Raw genomic sequence first — 17590 nt, 5'->3', positions numbered from 1 at the left:
TCTGATAGACTGGAACTGAGCCAATTGTGGGGTTTTTATAATGGTAATTTTATAGCTGCAACAATTTATTAGCTTCTTGCCCCTGGAATTGCCATTTTTAGGATGCCTGGAAAGTGCTTAGGTCTGGGTCTTACTCTTTCCTTTTTAGGTTAATTGCTTTGTGAGGTCTTTGATCAGAAATGTTTGAAAACAAGTAAAGGTTTGCTAGTGGGAAGATGGAGAAGACAATAGGAAATAATTAAATTATTAAATGTGTCATTCAGATATGTCAACTCTAAATATGTTGCTTTTTAAGTACCATACCTTTCTTACACGTGAATGCTTTCAAGTTGATTTGCCACGAACTGTTAATTTATTAGAATCTGTACATAGTATGTGCTCTTGTGTGTGTTGTTTTTTTTTCCCCCGGTGTATTCCACTGAAATTGCATTACTTTTGTTTCTTAATTTGAGATTTTTATTTCAAGTACTGTTTTTCAGTATTTTTATTTTGCCTTTTTAAGCTTAATGCAATTGCAAACAGAGCTGCTGGGAAGGGCTATGAGAATGAAGACAACTACTCTAACATTAGATTCCAGTTTGTTGGCATTGAGAATATTCATGTAATGAGATCCAGCTTGCAAAAACTCCTGGAAGGTATGTTTAAATGTACCTTAACAGCATATATGAAAATAGGATAAATATTTCACTGAAGTCTTTAATAATAGCTTACGCGAACTCTATTGATATTTCTATATTTTATACCAGCTGTGTTTGTTACCAGCTGCTTGTGCTCTCTGGTAGTGAATTACCTTAAACCTTTACCTTTGAACTGTAAACCCAATGAATGGAGTTGTTTTGAAGAAAACTGAGTGGCACATATGTCTTGGATGAACTTGGTTAGTATGTCAGTGGCTTGTGGGAAAGGCTTTTGTGTTCTAAGTACACATATGTATACACATTTGTAATATAAATGCACAAAATAGTGTGTGTCTGTACATACAGTTTCACAAATAGAATACTGTTTCTTCAAGCAGCACTTAGCTCCACAGAATTCTTAGTAAGCACATGGTCTGTACCAAACTCTACCTCTTTGGCCTGGTGAGCTGCTTCTGTGCTTGTAGTTACATCTTAGTGTTTGTGGAGAGGGGGGCAGGGGAAAAAGAAAACCACTTCACCATGAAAATGGAGAGGCAGAAGTTTGTTAAATATTTCTGTTAATGTTTTGTTTAGGTAAACAGCTGAAAACAGATTTAAGATACTTTGTGAAGTGTTAATACTGAGATTACAGTGGTAGAAGTCAGGCTTCCACACCCAATAAACTATATGTATGAGTGCTTGCGTTGTAGAAATACACAAATATTTCCAGTCATGGAGAAGGCTTACACTTGTTTGGAAGACTATTTTGATAAAGGCATTCTGGCTACATTGGTCAAGAAATCTTAGACTGGTGATATAGTCTTCCTTCACTCTCATTAAGTCAGTATCTGCTGCTAGCCTGTCTTCAGGCACATTGTGTGGAATACTGTTGAGCTTTGATAATGTGTTTTTGTGGTTATTCTTGCATAGGCTTTATTGAAGGGAAGGAACAGCAGCATGAGCCTTTTTTAAAATTTAGGATAATCATTATTTCTTTCATTAATATCTTCTTCAGTTCCAGAAAACTAGCCAATAAATCTTTTTGTTTTTTTAAGAGGCCTTCTCCTGCAGAAGTGTGTGCATCACACTTCAGCTTCACAGACTTCCTATTCCTTTCATTTGGCTTAGCATTCTACCAATAGTAGGATTATTACCATGTTAGCAAATATGTTTCTGCAGCTTTCATTAAGGATGAAATATGTTATAGTTTTTCCTTGTGTGGAGAACTAAAACAAAATCATATGTAATGTCTATACTTGTTCTCTGGATCAGGTTTTGGGGTAAATGAACACAGTTGTTTTACCTCTGTTCAGTCTGTATAGTTCAATAGAGTTTTGTTGAATCCTAGTCCAGAAGTAGAAGCATCTCTAGGGATAGGAAGGACTACTTAAATTTCAGGAGGTATGCAATAATTTACTATTCAGACCCCTGTAGAAATGTTCCATCAGTGGGGTGATCAGGAAGGAAGTGCTATGGAAATGGTTTATAGCTTAAAATGAGGAAAATGCCATTGAACTTCTGTGTACCAGCTTCCCCTCCATGTGCTGAACTGAGTGTTCTTCAATCAGGAATGTGATACCTGTGACCCTGTTCTTTCAAAAGCTGTTTTAACTGGGACTGTCCTTAGTTTTAATTATAACAAACAACTGTTATTCCTTCTTCAGCATGTATCCTACTCCTAGGCTCTCTGTCCATCTTCCTAATTTCCTTCAGAATCAAAGAATTCCATTTGGAAGCAGAATGTGAGACATAAGTCTTCCCAACATCCTTTTGTAATGGGATTATGCCAGGGAGCATACCAGGGTGATTTACAGTCTATTTTTCATCTCTGATTCAGCTGGTTTTTAAATATCTTGCTTGCAGTGAAACTAAACTTTTGTAAAATGGTTTTCTTCAGTGTGGACATGACTCTGCTCCCCTGATGGAGAAACTGCCCATCTATGTAACACTGATGGAAGAATCTACACATAGACCACGTTTGTAGCTGGGGTATTCAAGTCCAGGGTTTATATATTCAAAAATATAGTATTATATGTCAAAAAAGGTTGAACTCTGTTAAGCAAAACGGTTTTGCCTATGTCAAGAAACAGCATTTCTGTGGGAAATATTTGAGGAAAAGGCTCCATAATATCTGCTATAGTTGGTGCATATATTTTGATGATGGAAGTGTGTTAAAGGGTTTTTTTTGTGGCTTTTGTTGAGTGTGTATGTGGGGGAAGGGGGATTGTTTGTTTGTTATTAAAAACAATCTCTGCCTCTAGCCAACTGTGTTTCAATCAGAAGGTTTTAGTCACCTCTTGAGCTGCCTGAGGCAATCAAGCAGTGCAATGCAACGTTGAGGTTTAGGGGCTTAGATGCATGTGGGGTGTGCATTTATAATGGGATGCATATAGCCAAAGCTATCCTGAATGACTGTGAAGTAGCTAAACATCTTGATGGTGACATAAATAATCTTTGACTCCTTCTGAGTCCATAAGGGACTGGAAATTATTTTTTCAGCATCTTTGTGTCAAAACAGTGTCAGTGCAACTTCTTTATTTTGTCACTAAGTAGTATAAAAATGTCTGTCTTAATTCTTTGGGCTCAACATCTGTGTTCTTTGCTTTAGTTTATTAAAAAAAAAAACTAGTTAGAAGGGGCAAATAGCAGTGATGAAATATTTCTACCAAGCTGAAAATTGTGTTCAAAAGCGGATTTTGACAGTAGTATCTGGGTGAAAACCAGCTGAGGGCTGGAAGCCTGTTTATTTTCTAGCTGCAAGTTTGTGCTTTAAACCATAAGCTAGAGAATATAGGAGTGAGTGGCCATCAGTAGTGCCTCTAGACATTGTGTTGTCTGTCCAGTCCCTTCCCTGCTGATGTTTGACTTTCCAGATATTTCAATATTTTTTGTTTCTTTACTACAGAGCAGTGGACCTGTTTGTGTACTGTTGTGGTTGAATGTGTGTGGAACCACTGGTGTAGAGAGAGTGTGAGTTGGCTGAAAGAATCAAGGTCTCAGCTGATTTCCTCCATGTGGCAGACCTTCTAGAAGCAGAACTCTTGCCTAACAATGCTATCTCCTTCAAAGACCAGGGAAAGACTAGCTTAACCTTTACTGCTTTTACTGATACTTAGACTGACCTTTACAGTTAGGTCTGGGATCCAGGGATTTCTTAATATTTCATTGCCTCATGGTGCTATGGCTTGCAAACTCTTTTTCTAGATGACAGAGATCTAGAAGCTTTAGAAAAGGTGCTCTAACACTTATTTGGAAGTCTGAATTATCTCTGCCAGTTCAGCAGCAACGGCCACCATGACTCTTCCTGAGCAGTGGACAGTATATCAAAACTTGAGTGCCTGAAAGCTGGGAATCATGCAGTGCAGGTAAAGAAAAGCTCCATGAGGCAGCGCTTTAGGAGTTTATAGCCTTTGTTACATCGAGGTACTTGACTGAACATGAAACTGCTTCACAGAATGACTTTGAATTTTGTTCTCTGCCTTTCCTGCTGACTCGCTTCCTCCCATACTTGAAGATAAAGATTTTGCAGTTGCTGTATGAATATCCCCACTGACAGCTTTCAGCTGCAGAGCCTTCTTATTTTCATTTGGAGTGTGCTAGCTTGATAGATATAGGCTTCTGCTGTGGCAAGAGGAGGTATTTTTATAGATGGCAACCTTGGGTATCCTCTCTTAGAATCACACATAGTTGCTGGCTGACATAACTTCAGCTATTTCTTTTTTATTGCCAGAAGTTTGTCACGTTTGGACAGCAATGTTACTGTGTGAGTTGCTACTCAAAATCATACGCAAACCAGGTTATCTGTCTTATTTGTGAACTGGTGTCTGTGTGAGAAATTTTCAGACTACCTCTATACCCCTTGCTGTTACACTGCAAGGCAGCTTTCCTTTAACTTGGGTTCTTCCCTGCCTTCTCAATTGACATTTTTGTTGGAGCATCAAAGTATACCAGAGAGGAATGGTAGACATCAGAGTCAGAATTGCAGTATGTCAGTTCTGGAGGCAGAAAAAAATCTCAATGGTTTTCGGTTTATCACCATGTCCTTGTACTACACTCGCTTTATTCTTAGCTGAGTGGAGAAGGCGATGAAACTCTGGCTGTCTGACTTCGCTGAACTGTTTGTATTGTCTGGATGCAGCCACATCCTACTAGTAGTTGTAGTTTTTAAGTATTTCTGGTAAGCTTTTGGCATTTGCGTTGCCTTCCTTGGTAAGGTGAGGGTAAGGTTCCCTGTTGGGGATAACCAGTGTATTTGCTTTGAATGTTATTTTGTCAAAAAGACAAAGATCTTACAGTAACCACGAATGACAAGAGTAGTTCTATAGAGTTGAACTTTGGAAAGCACTTTGTAGTACCCCTCTCAGCTATTTTAGTGGTGGCTTTTGAAGTATTTCTAATAAGCCTACAGCATAGGGCATTAGAAACAAAATACAATTATTCCTTTTTTCTCTATTGCAGGGTATAGGTAGCTGCAAATGCTTAAGGCTTTCTAACTCTTGGTTTCTTTCAGTCTGTGGCACAAAGGATTTGTCTGTCAATGACTTCTTGTCTGGTTTGGAGAGTTCTGGATGGTTGCGTCATATCAAAGCTGTGTTGGATGCTGCTGTCTTCCTAGTTAAGGTAACTTGAACGCTGCTTTGTTTGATAGCAAGTTGGCTTGCTACTAGGCAAAATCATACTTTAATATTATGTCATGTGTAAAACTCTGACCTTTTTAGAAGTAGATTGTCGAGGGTTAAGATTGCGGGGTGACAATAAAACCCTGGCAGATGTATTGTTAACCCCCTCTTCCCCCCCCACTTCCCCCTTTTGGCCCCTCCCTCTCCCCCCTTTCCACTAAGGAGAGGCGATTGGGAGGAAAAGAAGGACAGAGAGAAGAGAGTTGGAAAAAATTAAAGATGTTTTACTAATGCTACTAATAAGAATAGAGAAAATAATACAAAATATACAAAACCAATCTTGAAAGTCCCAGCAACTGCAGAGCCGGCAACCAGAGTCCTGGATTAGACTCCACAGCCAATCGGAGCTGGATTCAGTCTGTCACTAGGCCTCAGTTCGCAGGGACGACTAGCAAGGTCCTCTCCTAATGTTGGCCATAAGAAAAAAAGAAAAGGGAAAAAAGGGACGAGATCCTCGTGATCTCGCACTTGTATATGAAGTATTCACGTGAATGGAATGTTATACACAGTTGGTCAGTTTCTTGTTCACTTGTTTTCTCGTCGCCCCTCTTGCGAGATGTCCATCCGTGCTTACCAATAAGTTTGCATTCCATTGCTAGGTTTACCAAAACATGTGTCTGGTTCTCCAGGAAAATGCAGTTAATATGAAGGCTTTAGCTGACAGGCAAAATTGACTGAAAGAGAAACTTGTTTTTAACAAAACCAGGACATAGATACTTAGCATAAACCGATAAAACAGCATATCAGATGTAAGTATTGCATATTTCTTTATGACTGGAGATGTTAAATACGGCAGCTAATGTCTTGGGATTGTTTTAAATGCTGTTGGGACATGAAGGGATTCTTATGCACCCTGGTTCTTTTAAGTATTTATGAAAGGTGTAACCAGTTTGGAGGTGGATGAAGCGAACCATTGTTTAGTGTATACCAAAAACCTGAACTCCTGGGGTGCTAATTGCAGAGAAATGTAATTGGCTGTGCTGACTTCATCTGGCAAGGAAATGGGGCTCTTCATGAAGACTTCAGAGGAACAATTGCCTTTGCCTGGCACCTGTGAAGCCAAGGGCTTGACCTGAGGGAGGCTGGATGAAGAAAAAAACCTGGATCTGTTGTTTTTACTAGGTGAAATAATGGAGTTAGTTTTCAAGTGGCTGATTCTCCTGAAGCTGACTCTCAAAAATACTTGGACTAACAGGATGTTAATTCTTAGCTGAAGCTAATAAGTGTTCCCTAGTCCTTACCCACTTGTTGATCATTATACTACACAAAAGTTATCTTTAGTCATGTGTTTGAAACAGTTTGTTTTAGCATGTTTGGTTGGTACTGTATGGTCTACTTCTTTCTTATTATGCATTTGCAAGGGGTTTTTATAAGTTTAGTTTTACAAGGGGTAGAAAGAGAACCGGTAACCACTCTAGATGTTCTTGTTACCTTGTGCAAAGGTGGTAGTGGAATTTCTTTTATTTTTAAGAATTTTTCTATATTTTCTATGGAGAGAAATTCTTAGTTTTCTGGTAGTATCAAATCCTTTCTTTATAATAAACATTTTTTCTGGCTTTGTTAAAATAAAATCATCTGTGCTGTGAGTTTAGGAAAAACATAGCTTTTGTATTTATTTACCAAATTTTGATTTCTATCTAGAGTAGAACATTCACTAAGGAACAACTGTTTTGCAGGCAATAGCAGTTGAGAGTGCAAGTGTGTTGGTGCACTGCTCAGATGGCTGGGATAGGACTTCCCAAGTGTGTTCTCTTGGAGCTCTCTTACTAGATTCCTACTACAGAACAATCAAAGGATTCATGGTAAGTGAGCTCTTGCATTGCTGTGTTGTTCCTCGGGAAACAAAGGATGTAAAATGTTTGTGTGAAAGTGAGCAGTGTATACTTGCTGATACTTGCTTTTCGTAGTTACAAATATAAGATTTGCAGTCTACTGATACATCGCTCTTTTAGAAATACTTTGCTCCTGGGAAGAACCCTTTATATAAAATCTAAAAAACAGAAATGCAGATAGCAGATTGCAACATTTCTGCAGGGTGCCTGAAGCAATGATTGCCTTTTGCATCAAAAAACACCCCTTACCTATGAAATGTAAGGATTCCAAAGTGCTTATGTGAGACAATAAATGTACAAAATCATAGCAACTGTTTGTCACTTGTCCCAAAATCAACATCACAATCTAACAATGACAACAGCCCCAGTGACAGAGGCCTGAAGCTATTTAAGCAATCTAAATTTCTTTGTCTTTCTATAGAGAGGAGTTTTGATGGTATTATTCCAAATTTTAGAGCTGGAAAATAAATAGTGTTTTGCAGTGACTGTACAAGGTACTATGGGAACTCTTGAAAGATAGTACATAAAATTTAATTTTATGTATTGGTTACAACCAACTACCACAAATATTACAAGCAGTGAAAATGAAACTGAGGAGGAATTAGAAGAGGATTTGTTTCTGGTGAATAGGGAGAATGTGTATAATCTTTAGGGAAGTCATTTCATCTTTTTGGTTTTTTAGTCCTCACTGCTTTGGGATCTCATTAAAGACTTCCAAGAAAATAAAGGAACTACCAAGTCACAAGTAGTTACTCCTACTGTAATTTGACTCAGATTTAAAATACAATATGTCAATAACCTGTGGGGTTAATGCTATAGATGTAAGACTGAATAACATTTTGAGATTTTTGTTTGGTTTTACCTTCTAGGTCTTGATAGAGAAAGACTGGATCTCTTTTGGGCACAAGTTCTCTGACAGGTAGTTCACTCTTCCAATACAGTAAAATGTGTACAGTGAACTGAACGAAGGGTTCTTAAAAACAAAAACAACTTGTAGATGTTCAGCTGCTGCAGTGTTGCTAGAAATTTTGCAATGAGCAAGCTATTTTCAGTAGCCAATGCATTTTGTGTATTGCTTTTTATTCAAATACCTATTGGATAATTGATTTATATTATAGACACAAATTTCTAGTGCTACTGGTGCCCAGCTCTCAGAAGTCAGTAACTACATCTCAGTCTGCATGTATGCATAGATGATGCAAAACCAATGTAAAGCTACATCCCAGCTATTTAGCAAATATAAAACAGTTTTGGAATCTTTAAAAAATGAGTTTGCATTTGTGTTTGCTGTTAATGGTGAATTCAGGCCTATATTTAGAAGTGTATGTTAAGAATTCTGTTTTTCCCTTGATCTGCCTATCGCCAGCTATGACAATAGCCTTGCTGCTATGTACTGCTTACGAAACTGCACTTAGCTCCTGTACTCCAAATGTTGACTATGGATGTAATAGACACAAAGGAATTTAACTGTCTTATGTTGCTCTTCTGTACTGAATACAGATGTGATTACTTAAGTCAGAAAGATAGGTTAAATATAGACTTATTTCTATTCAAAAATTGCCCTAGTTCTTCAAAGTTAGGTGCTTAATCTCCAGACCAAAGCTAGTGTCAAGTTAATGTGCTGTGGTTTAAAAACAAGTACAACTAAGACTTTTTTTAAATGTAGACCAGTTTCAGTCTGTTTATGGAATCTTTTTCAGGTGTTGTCAGTTGGATGGTGATCCAAAAGAGATCTCACCAGTGTTCACCCAGTTTTTAGAAAGTGTGTGGAATTTGACCGAGCAGTTTCCACAGGCCTTTGAGTACAACGAAGCTTTCCTCCTTCAGATCCATGAACACGTCCATTCATGCCAGTTTGGTAACTTCCTTGGAAACTGCCAAAAAGAGCGAGAAGAACTAAAGTAAGCAGATGTATTGTAATGTGTCTTGTTTATTTTAAGACTAAGAATTCCTGTCAGTCGTCTTTATTTTAGGCTCTGAATAGAAATAGAGGCAAGACTGGTAGTGCTGAAAATGATATTGAACTGCATCAGGGAACAGCAGTGCTTGTCATGCTTTTGTACACTGAAGACAGTCTTTCTAATTCTGGGAGAAAACACCATGCTTATTTTTCGTAGGGAAAGTTAAGGCTTGTTTCTACCTCCTTTTCTGTTTGGTGTTGTGGTGTTGGGGTGTGGTGTGGTGTGTGGTTTTTTTGTTGTGTTGGGTTTTGTTTTGTTGTGTGTGGTTTTTCTTTTTTTTTTTTTCCCCTAAAAATGTGTAGGCTTAAGTTTGGAAGCATCACCTCATTCTGTTCCCCAATCTATTTTTAGGTAACTTTAAAGTTCTTGCCTGCTCAAGACTGATGACTGTCAGTTAAACTATTATACTTATGTAAAGTTTTCATCAGTTCATCTCTGTCTCAAACTGTATTTTAAAAGCACTTATTGCAACTATGCAAAACTTGCACAGCATAAACACTAGTATTTCTAAAACTGTTAGTTCTGTTCAACATTAGCATGTGCCAGGAAGAAGGTATTACTAAAAGCTTTTAATTTAAGATTTATAACTATTTCTGGTAGCTTATTTGCCAAAAGTTAGGATGGATTTATTATGTTGAGTTGAACAGTTTCTGGTTTTTGCTGGTGCTCAGTGTCTTGACTGTAATCTCTTTTTGCCTTAAGAGTGAAAGAGAAGACTTATTCCTTATGGCCGTTCCTTCTGAATGAACAAAAGAAATACCGTAATCCTCTATATAATCCCGATTTTTCTCCAGAACTATCTCTTTTGGAGCCTAATACTGCATCATTCAATTTTAAGTAAGTTTGAATTACATACAGTATATTTTATTTGGTTCTTTATCCTGCATAGTTAAAAGTGTCTCCTACCTGCAGGTTCTGGAGAAATATGTACCATCAGTTTGATCGAGGTATGCATCCCAGGCAATCTGTACTCAATATTATAATGAACATGAACGAACAAAATAAACAGCTGGAGGAAGACATTAAAGAACTGGAAGCTGTAAGTATTGCAAAATAAATCTACTTATTTGTGACTTGTTCAAAGTTACATTTATAGTCTAATAGGGCTGCTTTTGTATGAACATCACTACTGTATGGCATAACACTTGGTCTGTGTAATGTTGACTTTGACTTTCACTGTGTGCTTCTATGTTAAATGCCAGACTATGCAGCCAGTGTTCTGCTCTTAAACACAACTTATTGTGCCTTACTGCTGGACTGTATCATGTAAAAGTGCTTCTACTACTAAAGAAAGCATTGCTGAAGCTGGCTTAATGTAGTTTAAGTTTATGTGAAACTTGCTTTAGATGACAAGGTACCCATTGTAGCTACAGCTGTGTCACTAAACCAAGGAGACTGAAAATGTTTTGTTTCCATTATAGCTACTAAAATGGAAGCAGTAAGTATTGCCCTTCTCTTCACTTCATATGCAGATGCATGCTATCATAAGTCACGGTAATTATGGGGTATACAGAGTGTGCTGCTCATTTGAAGATCAGTAAATCCAGGGATCAGTTTTCTATAAATGACTTCTAATAGGTTGCTGCAGTAAACAAGCAGGAAAGACTGAACACTGTATCTCACTTTATTCTAGTGTGACTTATTCTTGTCAGTTAAGATGCTGAAACTTCAGAACAATACCTTTGAAGAAATGCAAAGGTTCTCTAATTATCAGTTTTACTTTTTTGTGTGGCTAGAAATGGTAACACTTAACTCATGTTATTCTGGGGTACGGGAGAGGAAAGTACAGCTTTTCCAAGAGGAGAGATTTTAATAAACTGATCTTACTGGTACATAATGAATTCCAGTCACTTAAACTGTTTCAGATCTTAATTGTGTATCTAAAAGCTTTTGTGCAATTGAAGAAGCAAGATGTAAACTAAAGATCAAGCAAGCAGAAGACTCAGCAAGACGAAAACTCAAAATTGAGACTTCACTAGAACCTTGTTCCAAGGTGTTAATTAAGAAATGTGGGCTTAGGTGCAGTTGAATGATGAAGAGATTGAGTTGTTTGAAATCTTGATATAGACTTTCCTACTGCTGTTTCCATCTTCAAAAAGTTGGTGTCAGGAGACACTGAAGTCTTCTGAGCTCAGCATAGGTTTTTTGTAGAGCACAAACACATCAACATCAACAAACAAAAACAAAACCGCCAAACCAATTGTCAAACAAAACCAGTTCAGTTAATTAGTTAGTTAATTAGTTAATTAGTTACTGGGTGAGATTGTTCAAGCTCCCAGATACTGGGTGATATTTTTTTTTTGAATTAAAAAAACAAACCAAACCAAACCCCCAACAACCACCACCAGCACCACCACCCCCACCCCCCAAAAAAAAAAAACCACCACCACACAATTCCACACTCACAAAAACACAAACAAAAAAACCAACAAACAAACCCCAGCAAAACACCTTCTCTTGCTCAGTTCTAGGACAGGTCCTTTCCTCCAGTTCTGCTTTCTAGCTGACATCTTTTGGTATATTACTTCATTGGAACAAACTGTATTAGCATTTTTTCCAGATATAAAGGAAAGTCTTTTAGAAAGCTTTTAGGAAGGCCCAAAGGGCTTAGGTATGTAGTTATGTTTTAAGAGCCTCATGGTCTACTACAAGTTCCTTGGTTGCTAATAGTACCAAGGTCTTTCTTCCTTTGCCTGTACCTCAGAAAGTATTCCCATCGTGATAGCAACCAAACAAGGGGCAAGCCTGGAAGACCCTCTCCTTCTCTACAGACATTGACACGCAACCTTTCTGCCTTCTGTTCAGCTGCGAACTTTAAGCATACAGTGCTTGTAGCATCTGCTGTAAATTCTGTGGAGAAAAATATTGTCCAATGGCCTAAATATATTGGACGCTTAAAAGATTCAGCTGGACGAGGTGCTGGGCCATCTTGTCTAGATTGTGCTTTTGCCAAGAAAGATTGGACCAGATGATCCTTGTGGTCCCTTCCAACCTGGTATTCTGTGATTCTGTATGTGTAACCCAGGAATTGGCCAGCACTTCTTTCAAAGCAGAATATTATCAGTAAAGCAGTGATGCTCACTGCCAGTAACCATTTTCTGTATTTCAGAAAATAAAGCAGAGAAATGGACAGTTGGATACAATCCCTGTGAAAGAATGTCTGCAGTCTGCTCCTCCTGCACTGAAAACCCCTCCCTGCTTCAAAAAGCAGCAGCCACTGATCCCTGTGAAGGATGCTGTAAGAACTATAGAGGGCAGCAACACAGCAGACAATCGCTACAGCGAATTCGTGGAAGAGTTCTCTAAAGCTGAGCCTGCTGTTGTCAGCTTGGAGTACGGAGTGGCCAGGATGACCTGCTAATTAAAATCCAGTACTGTGCGCCTTGTTGAGACTGATTGAACTGAGAGATTATTTTGAGGATGGGTCTGTGCTGCATGACCAAAACATGATTTGTATATCGGCAAGTTTTGTTAACGTAGGCTAGAACAGCATGCTAATTGTCAAGTGTTTGCTGTTCTTTTAAGGAAAAAAAATACCACTGTAGTTGTCTTTTAAAAGAAATGGGGGCATTTGGTAAGTAGTGACTAAAAATTAAGGAATGATATCTTTTGGGACTTAAGTCAGTTTGCACTAAATTGATGAAAATAGTAATATTATTCAGTATAGGAAAACACAGGTGGTCTTTCACGAGTGGATTTTATTTGGGCAAGAAAACTCGAACTTTCTATTTTAGGAAATGAAGCTACATGCATATATTACGTATGATATGATTATGTATACCCTTGTTTAATGTCACCCAGTACTAACTTTCAGTGTATTAAGTGCCATGGAAAAGTACAGTATACTTCAAGTGATGAATAGTTGGCCTTAAACCTGTCAGATCAATGATATTGTTATCCTTCACTGCTGCAGTCTACCTGGCTCTGTTTACATTGTATTTGCTCAAATTTTTGTTTCTTTAAAACAGGACTGAATATAAGGAATGAAGTATGCCTAAGCTGGCACAGCCTTTCAGCCAGTAGCTCTATGAATGTTAATTTATCACTGAAGACTGTTCTTCCATTTCCACTGTTTAAAATGTGGTAGATTGACCTGATTTTCCTCTCTGGCAGCTCAGTAAATTGAGCATAATTGAAGCTACAGGTTGTCTGACCTTAAATGTTTTGATTTGTGGCAAAATAATGAAGTGTAGAGTAAAAAAGAGTAAAACATGTCATGTAAGAACACAGAACTTGGCCAATAACTGAATAGTTGTGTTCATTCAAATTGTTTACTATGTGCTGTACAGTTGTTCAAGTTGCAGGGATGGAAGCAGGAGGTTTTGAAAGTGTAGTCTGCTGCCTTTGTTCCCAAGTGAAACATGTTATTCATATATCTGAAGCTCATGAGAAACTGAGTGCCTCTTAAATCTTCCATTAGAAGAAAATCGTAGTTATTGGTGAAACCCCCTTCTCACCTTGTATAAACTTGTCCAATGTATGCATATTTTAAGTAATTTCAGTACAATCTGGAGACTTCTTTGTAGTTGGAGAGGGGACGAAAACTTCTAGGAGGATGCAGTAGAGATTATGGGACATAATAAAAAATGGAGAAATTTAGTTTCTTTAACTTTCTAGTAAGGGAGAAGACTTTTGCTGTAGTTTGTCTTATGGTGGATTTTCTGAGTAGATAACAGAACAGGGAAGAAATGTCAGTGCACAGTTCTTAAATAAAGGTCTAAATTAGAAATTTGGATATTAGGATCCCTAGGTATAATGTTAGATGAATGCCACTGATCTTTTATCTCTGGATTTAAGTAATTTTTGGTTGCAAGTGAAAATTAGTTTAGTCTCATCCTAATCCCTTAAGTCTATTTTGTTAAAGTTACGAGTGTGCCACACTATTTGACATAATTGGCAGCATTTCCCCCTGCACCATGTTGGATCCAAGACTCCATTAACAAGGCCAGTATAGGTCATGATCAAGTTGCACTTGTGAAGCTGTCTGGGAGAAGTTAATTGTGACTCATGTATCTGAGTATTAATTCACCTGTTTCACCGATCTGCTTTTTGAAAGCCTATAAGTGTAAATAAAGATTGGTAAGTATTTTTATTCCCGAAGATATGAGCATAGTGTCATCTTTAAAGTGTATTATCCAGTCATTTAAACACATTTAGAATTTCTCCACTGCATGTTTTAATAGTATCACGTTTGCACAGTGGTGCCTTACAGGGTTGCTGCAAGAGAGGTTTCCGTGCCTTGTTATTTGTCTCCCCGTCATCTTCTGTATCAACTTGGTTCCGTGGTTTTCCTTTGGAAAAACATCTTACTTATAAAGCTTGTATTGTATCACAGCAGTGAAACAAATTTATTGCTGACAATATAGGTGTTATCAATTTGTACTTACTTGTTTTAACATTTAGCTGCTCTGATGTGCCATGTACACTCGTCATATTTATTGTTTAGACTTTATAGACTCAAATGATTATACTAAGCTTTTTTGCAAATACTGTTGTATGTTGTTTTTACTTTAACAAACATCTGAGTGTCCCTGTATGTAAGGCTTTTGAAGAGAAGGTATGTTCCCTTTATTGTTGGTTTATTTCAGTCTTCAGGCCCTTTTTGTTGGCAGAGTTTAGTTCTTAGCAAAATGAATCCGGTTGCCTTTTTATTTTAAATTAAGGTAGGCTCGTTAGGTGAGCTTTAAAATGCTAATAGTCTGTCTGCTCAGGCACAGAACCTATTTCTTCATAAAAAAAAATACAATACTTTCTCATCTGAAGTAAATAATTTACTCCAGTTAATATGTGAAAAGAATTTTATAAGGCTGTTTTGTAGAGCAGCCTTCTTATAAAGTCCAGCTAGCTCTGCCAGCTCAGCCCCCAGGGTCACTAGTGAGAGAAGTTCCTGCAGAGAAGCAGCTGTCTGTTCTCGTTTGCTCTTCAGTCTTAAGCCAAAACTATCCAAAGCACATGGGACCTGCGGTGAAGTAAATAGCTGGTCGTGAAGTGAGCTCCAACAGAAAGCTTGTCAGGATGGCCAGGACTCGGCACAGTGGGGCTGTTCTGTGTCCTTCAAGAAGGGTTTAAAAACAATCAAGCAAGTTGACTAAAAAAACTGGCAGAAGCCTTCTGGGAGCACAGAGAACTTCAATTCTTATTTCACTAGATGAGCTGTTCTTCATCATGAATGTGTTGCTCCAAGAGCAGCTACAGCACTGAAAGGTGTCCAGTACATATCAAAATAATGTGCATAACTTTCTCTTTTGTGCTGTGGTATTAATGTGTAGTTGGTACATTTGCCAGTTGCTTGGGAATATAATGTCCCAGATAGAAAGTTGCTGTAGTTGATTCTGCTCCGTTGGCTGCGAGACTTTTGCACCTGTCAGTTCTGTGGTTCATCTTGAGAAGTCTTGGTCAAGTCCCTGGATTTCTGTGGTCTGTGCTGTGCTTGATCTTTTTTCAGTCTGAATGCTATAGAAGAGAAATAATTCCTTTTAATTAACTGAGCTTATAGTCTCACCTGAGCAACCAAAACTGATTTCACTTTGTACTCCAGGCAATTTAAAATATTTATTTCACTGGTACTAAAAGACTTGGGCTTATTTTGGGAAGGCTTGCTATTGTCATAATGTATCCTTCAATGTAAGTTTAAATATCCAGCTGTTCTGTTTTGTAGGATGACTGCCAGCTCAACAGACTAAGAAATTAATTAAGCAACATTGAACTGAGCCTGTGCATTTTGCACACATGTCCAATTACTAGTGACCTAGATCTAGGGCAAAAGCCTGAAGTCTGGAGAGTCCATTTAAAGAACTGGAACAGCAGCCCTTCTGTAAAACTGCACATCCCCATGTGGAACAAATGCCCTGATATCATGTTGGTTTTGAGGCAAAGCTACCACAAACCAAGCTGTGACAGTTTGTGTCTCTTCCTCAGGATAAGCACACTGAATGTGCCTTGCTGGGAAAGGTGTCATGTTCTTCCTCTGTAGCTGCTGTTTTCCAAAGGCCTTTTGATAAAGTAACACATCAGCAAGTACCTGAGAATTTGCTGCTCCTGTTCTGCTAAACTAAGCACGTAACTGGATGATGCGCAGTGGGGCTGAAGTGGGGCTGGGGTAGCTTGGCTTAACTACTGCCCTCTTAAGGAAGTGACGTAAATAATACAAAAGCATTTGATGTTAAAATAGCGCAGGGCACATGCTACCGACATTTCTTCTTTAGAGTCCTGCCCTGCTCTTGAGCAAGTGTGGCTAGTGTGAGGGCCTTGCGTAAGCATGATGGTTGCTTTCTAGTGAGTTTAAAGATAACCTGATTTCAATCTAGGTCATCCCTCCACAGTGGTAATTTATAGATCTTTAGGTGAGAACATAAAGGTTGCTCTTAGCAACTAAACACAAGTTTTAATAATTCTAAACCTGTAGCTGATTATAGGCTAAGTATACTAGTTGCAAAACCTATATTAACCTTTAGAATTAGATTGTTAGACTGAAGTCTGCTCTAACGCTCTTGTGATTTATGCCACACTGCCATGCTTGATAGATGTAACAGGCTTTGGATGTTTCAAAAACCTGGAAGTACTGCAACTTTCTTGTGCTATGCTGAAGGCTTGGATCAGCCTTAGGGAGCAGTATTGGTGAGCTCATGTTTGATCTAGCTAGCTTGGCCTGCCTACATGTCAAATTGCACTGAAAATCAGCATGATATAATTCAGTGGTGCAACTTCTGTATGCACAATAGGCTTAAAGAAAAGGATGTAGTCAGGGCCCCTTGTCACAGCATGTAGCAAGGAACAGGACCCTGCTGGGACTTGTGAAAAGTAGCAGCACTAAAGCTGTTTTGATGTCCAGCAGCAGCTCAGCGACTTGAGGTGACAGGTCAAAGATGTGCAACTTCTGTGATGAGTTTCCAGGTCCCAGAGGACTCAATGACATGGTCTATTAAATACTTGTAGCTAAACAATTCTGCGCTGGCATCAAGCAACAGAAAATACATATGCATCTGGGTTTCTTAATCTATTGGCTTCAAGTAAATGTCCTGGTGGTGACTTTGAAATCGGTGTGCAGAATTTTGTTTATTCTTGTTTATAGTTTAGCTCTTGAGGTTGATTGTACACTGTTTATAATTAAATGGGATTAGAGTTTTTGGCACATACTAGCAAAGTGTTTCCCATTTTACTGCCAAGGTTGGCATGTACATATCTCATGCTTTGTATCTCTGTGTATGTTCCTGCTGAACACTTTTCTTGCAAGTAGGCAGCCTCGGTGGAGTCCCATGCTGCCCCTCAAAGGCATTCCTCATTACCCAGCATTACAGATCGCTTTTCTTGCTCTGCCTTACTATTGCTCTTCCATCTTATAGCTTCTTTATGGCTGTCTGTCAGCAGTGTCTCTTGACAAACAGCTTTCCATCAGAGAAAACGGGTTTGTTGTTTTTCTGTGTCTCAGGGATTTTTACCCCTGAACTAGTGAACTTGAAAAATACTGCTTATTCTCCTTCTTGGGGCTTCTGAGTGCCTGT

At 38.4% G+C, this 17590-nt stretch overlaps 1 protein-coding gene across 2 annotated transcripts in view; it reads left to right on the top strand.

Annotated features, from left to right (window-relative positions):
• Positions 1–14576, top strand: part of MTMR6 (myotubularin related protein 6) — a 28277-nt gene extending 13701 nt beyond the window's left edge. For both annotated transcript variants that reach the window (XM_021286214.2, XM_065050350.1), the window contains exons 7-14: positions 503–635; positions 5128–5237; positions 6973–7098; positions 7998–8047; positions 8829–9029; positions 9792–9926; positions 10002–10128; positions 12199–14576. In XM_021286214.2, coding sequence (XP_021141889.1) covers positions 503–635; positions 5128–5237; positions 6973–7098; positions 7998–8047; positions 8829–9029; positions 9792–9926; positions 10002–10128; positions 12199–12450 — 1134 coding nt within the window. In that variant the 3' untranslated portion in view covers positions 12451–14576. The remainder of the gene's footprint in view (positions 1–502; positions 636–5127; positions 5238–6972; positions 7099–7997; positions 8048–8828; positions 9030–9791; positions 9927–10001; positions 10129–12198) is intronic.
• Positions 14577–17590: the final 3014 nt, after the last annotated feature.

The sequence above is a fragment of the Columba livia genome, chromosome 1, assembly GCF_036013475.1.
Source record: "Columba livia isolate bColLiv1 breed racing homer chromosome 1, bColLiv1.pat.W.v2, whole genome shotgun sequence".
Taxonomy (NCBI): domain Eukaryota; kingdom Metazoa; phylum Chordata; class Aves; order Columbiformes; family Columbidae; genus Columba; species Columba livia.
This window is presented reverse-complemented; position numbering and strand designations above follow the sequence as displayed.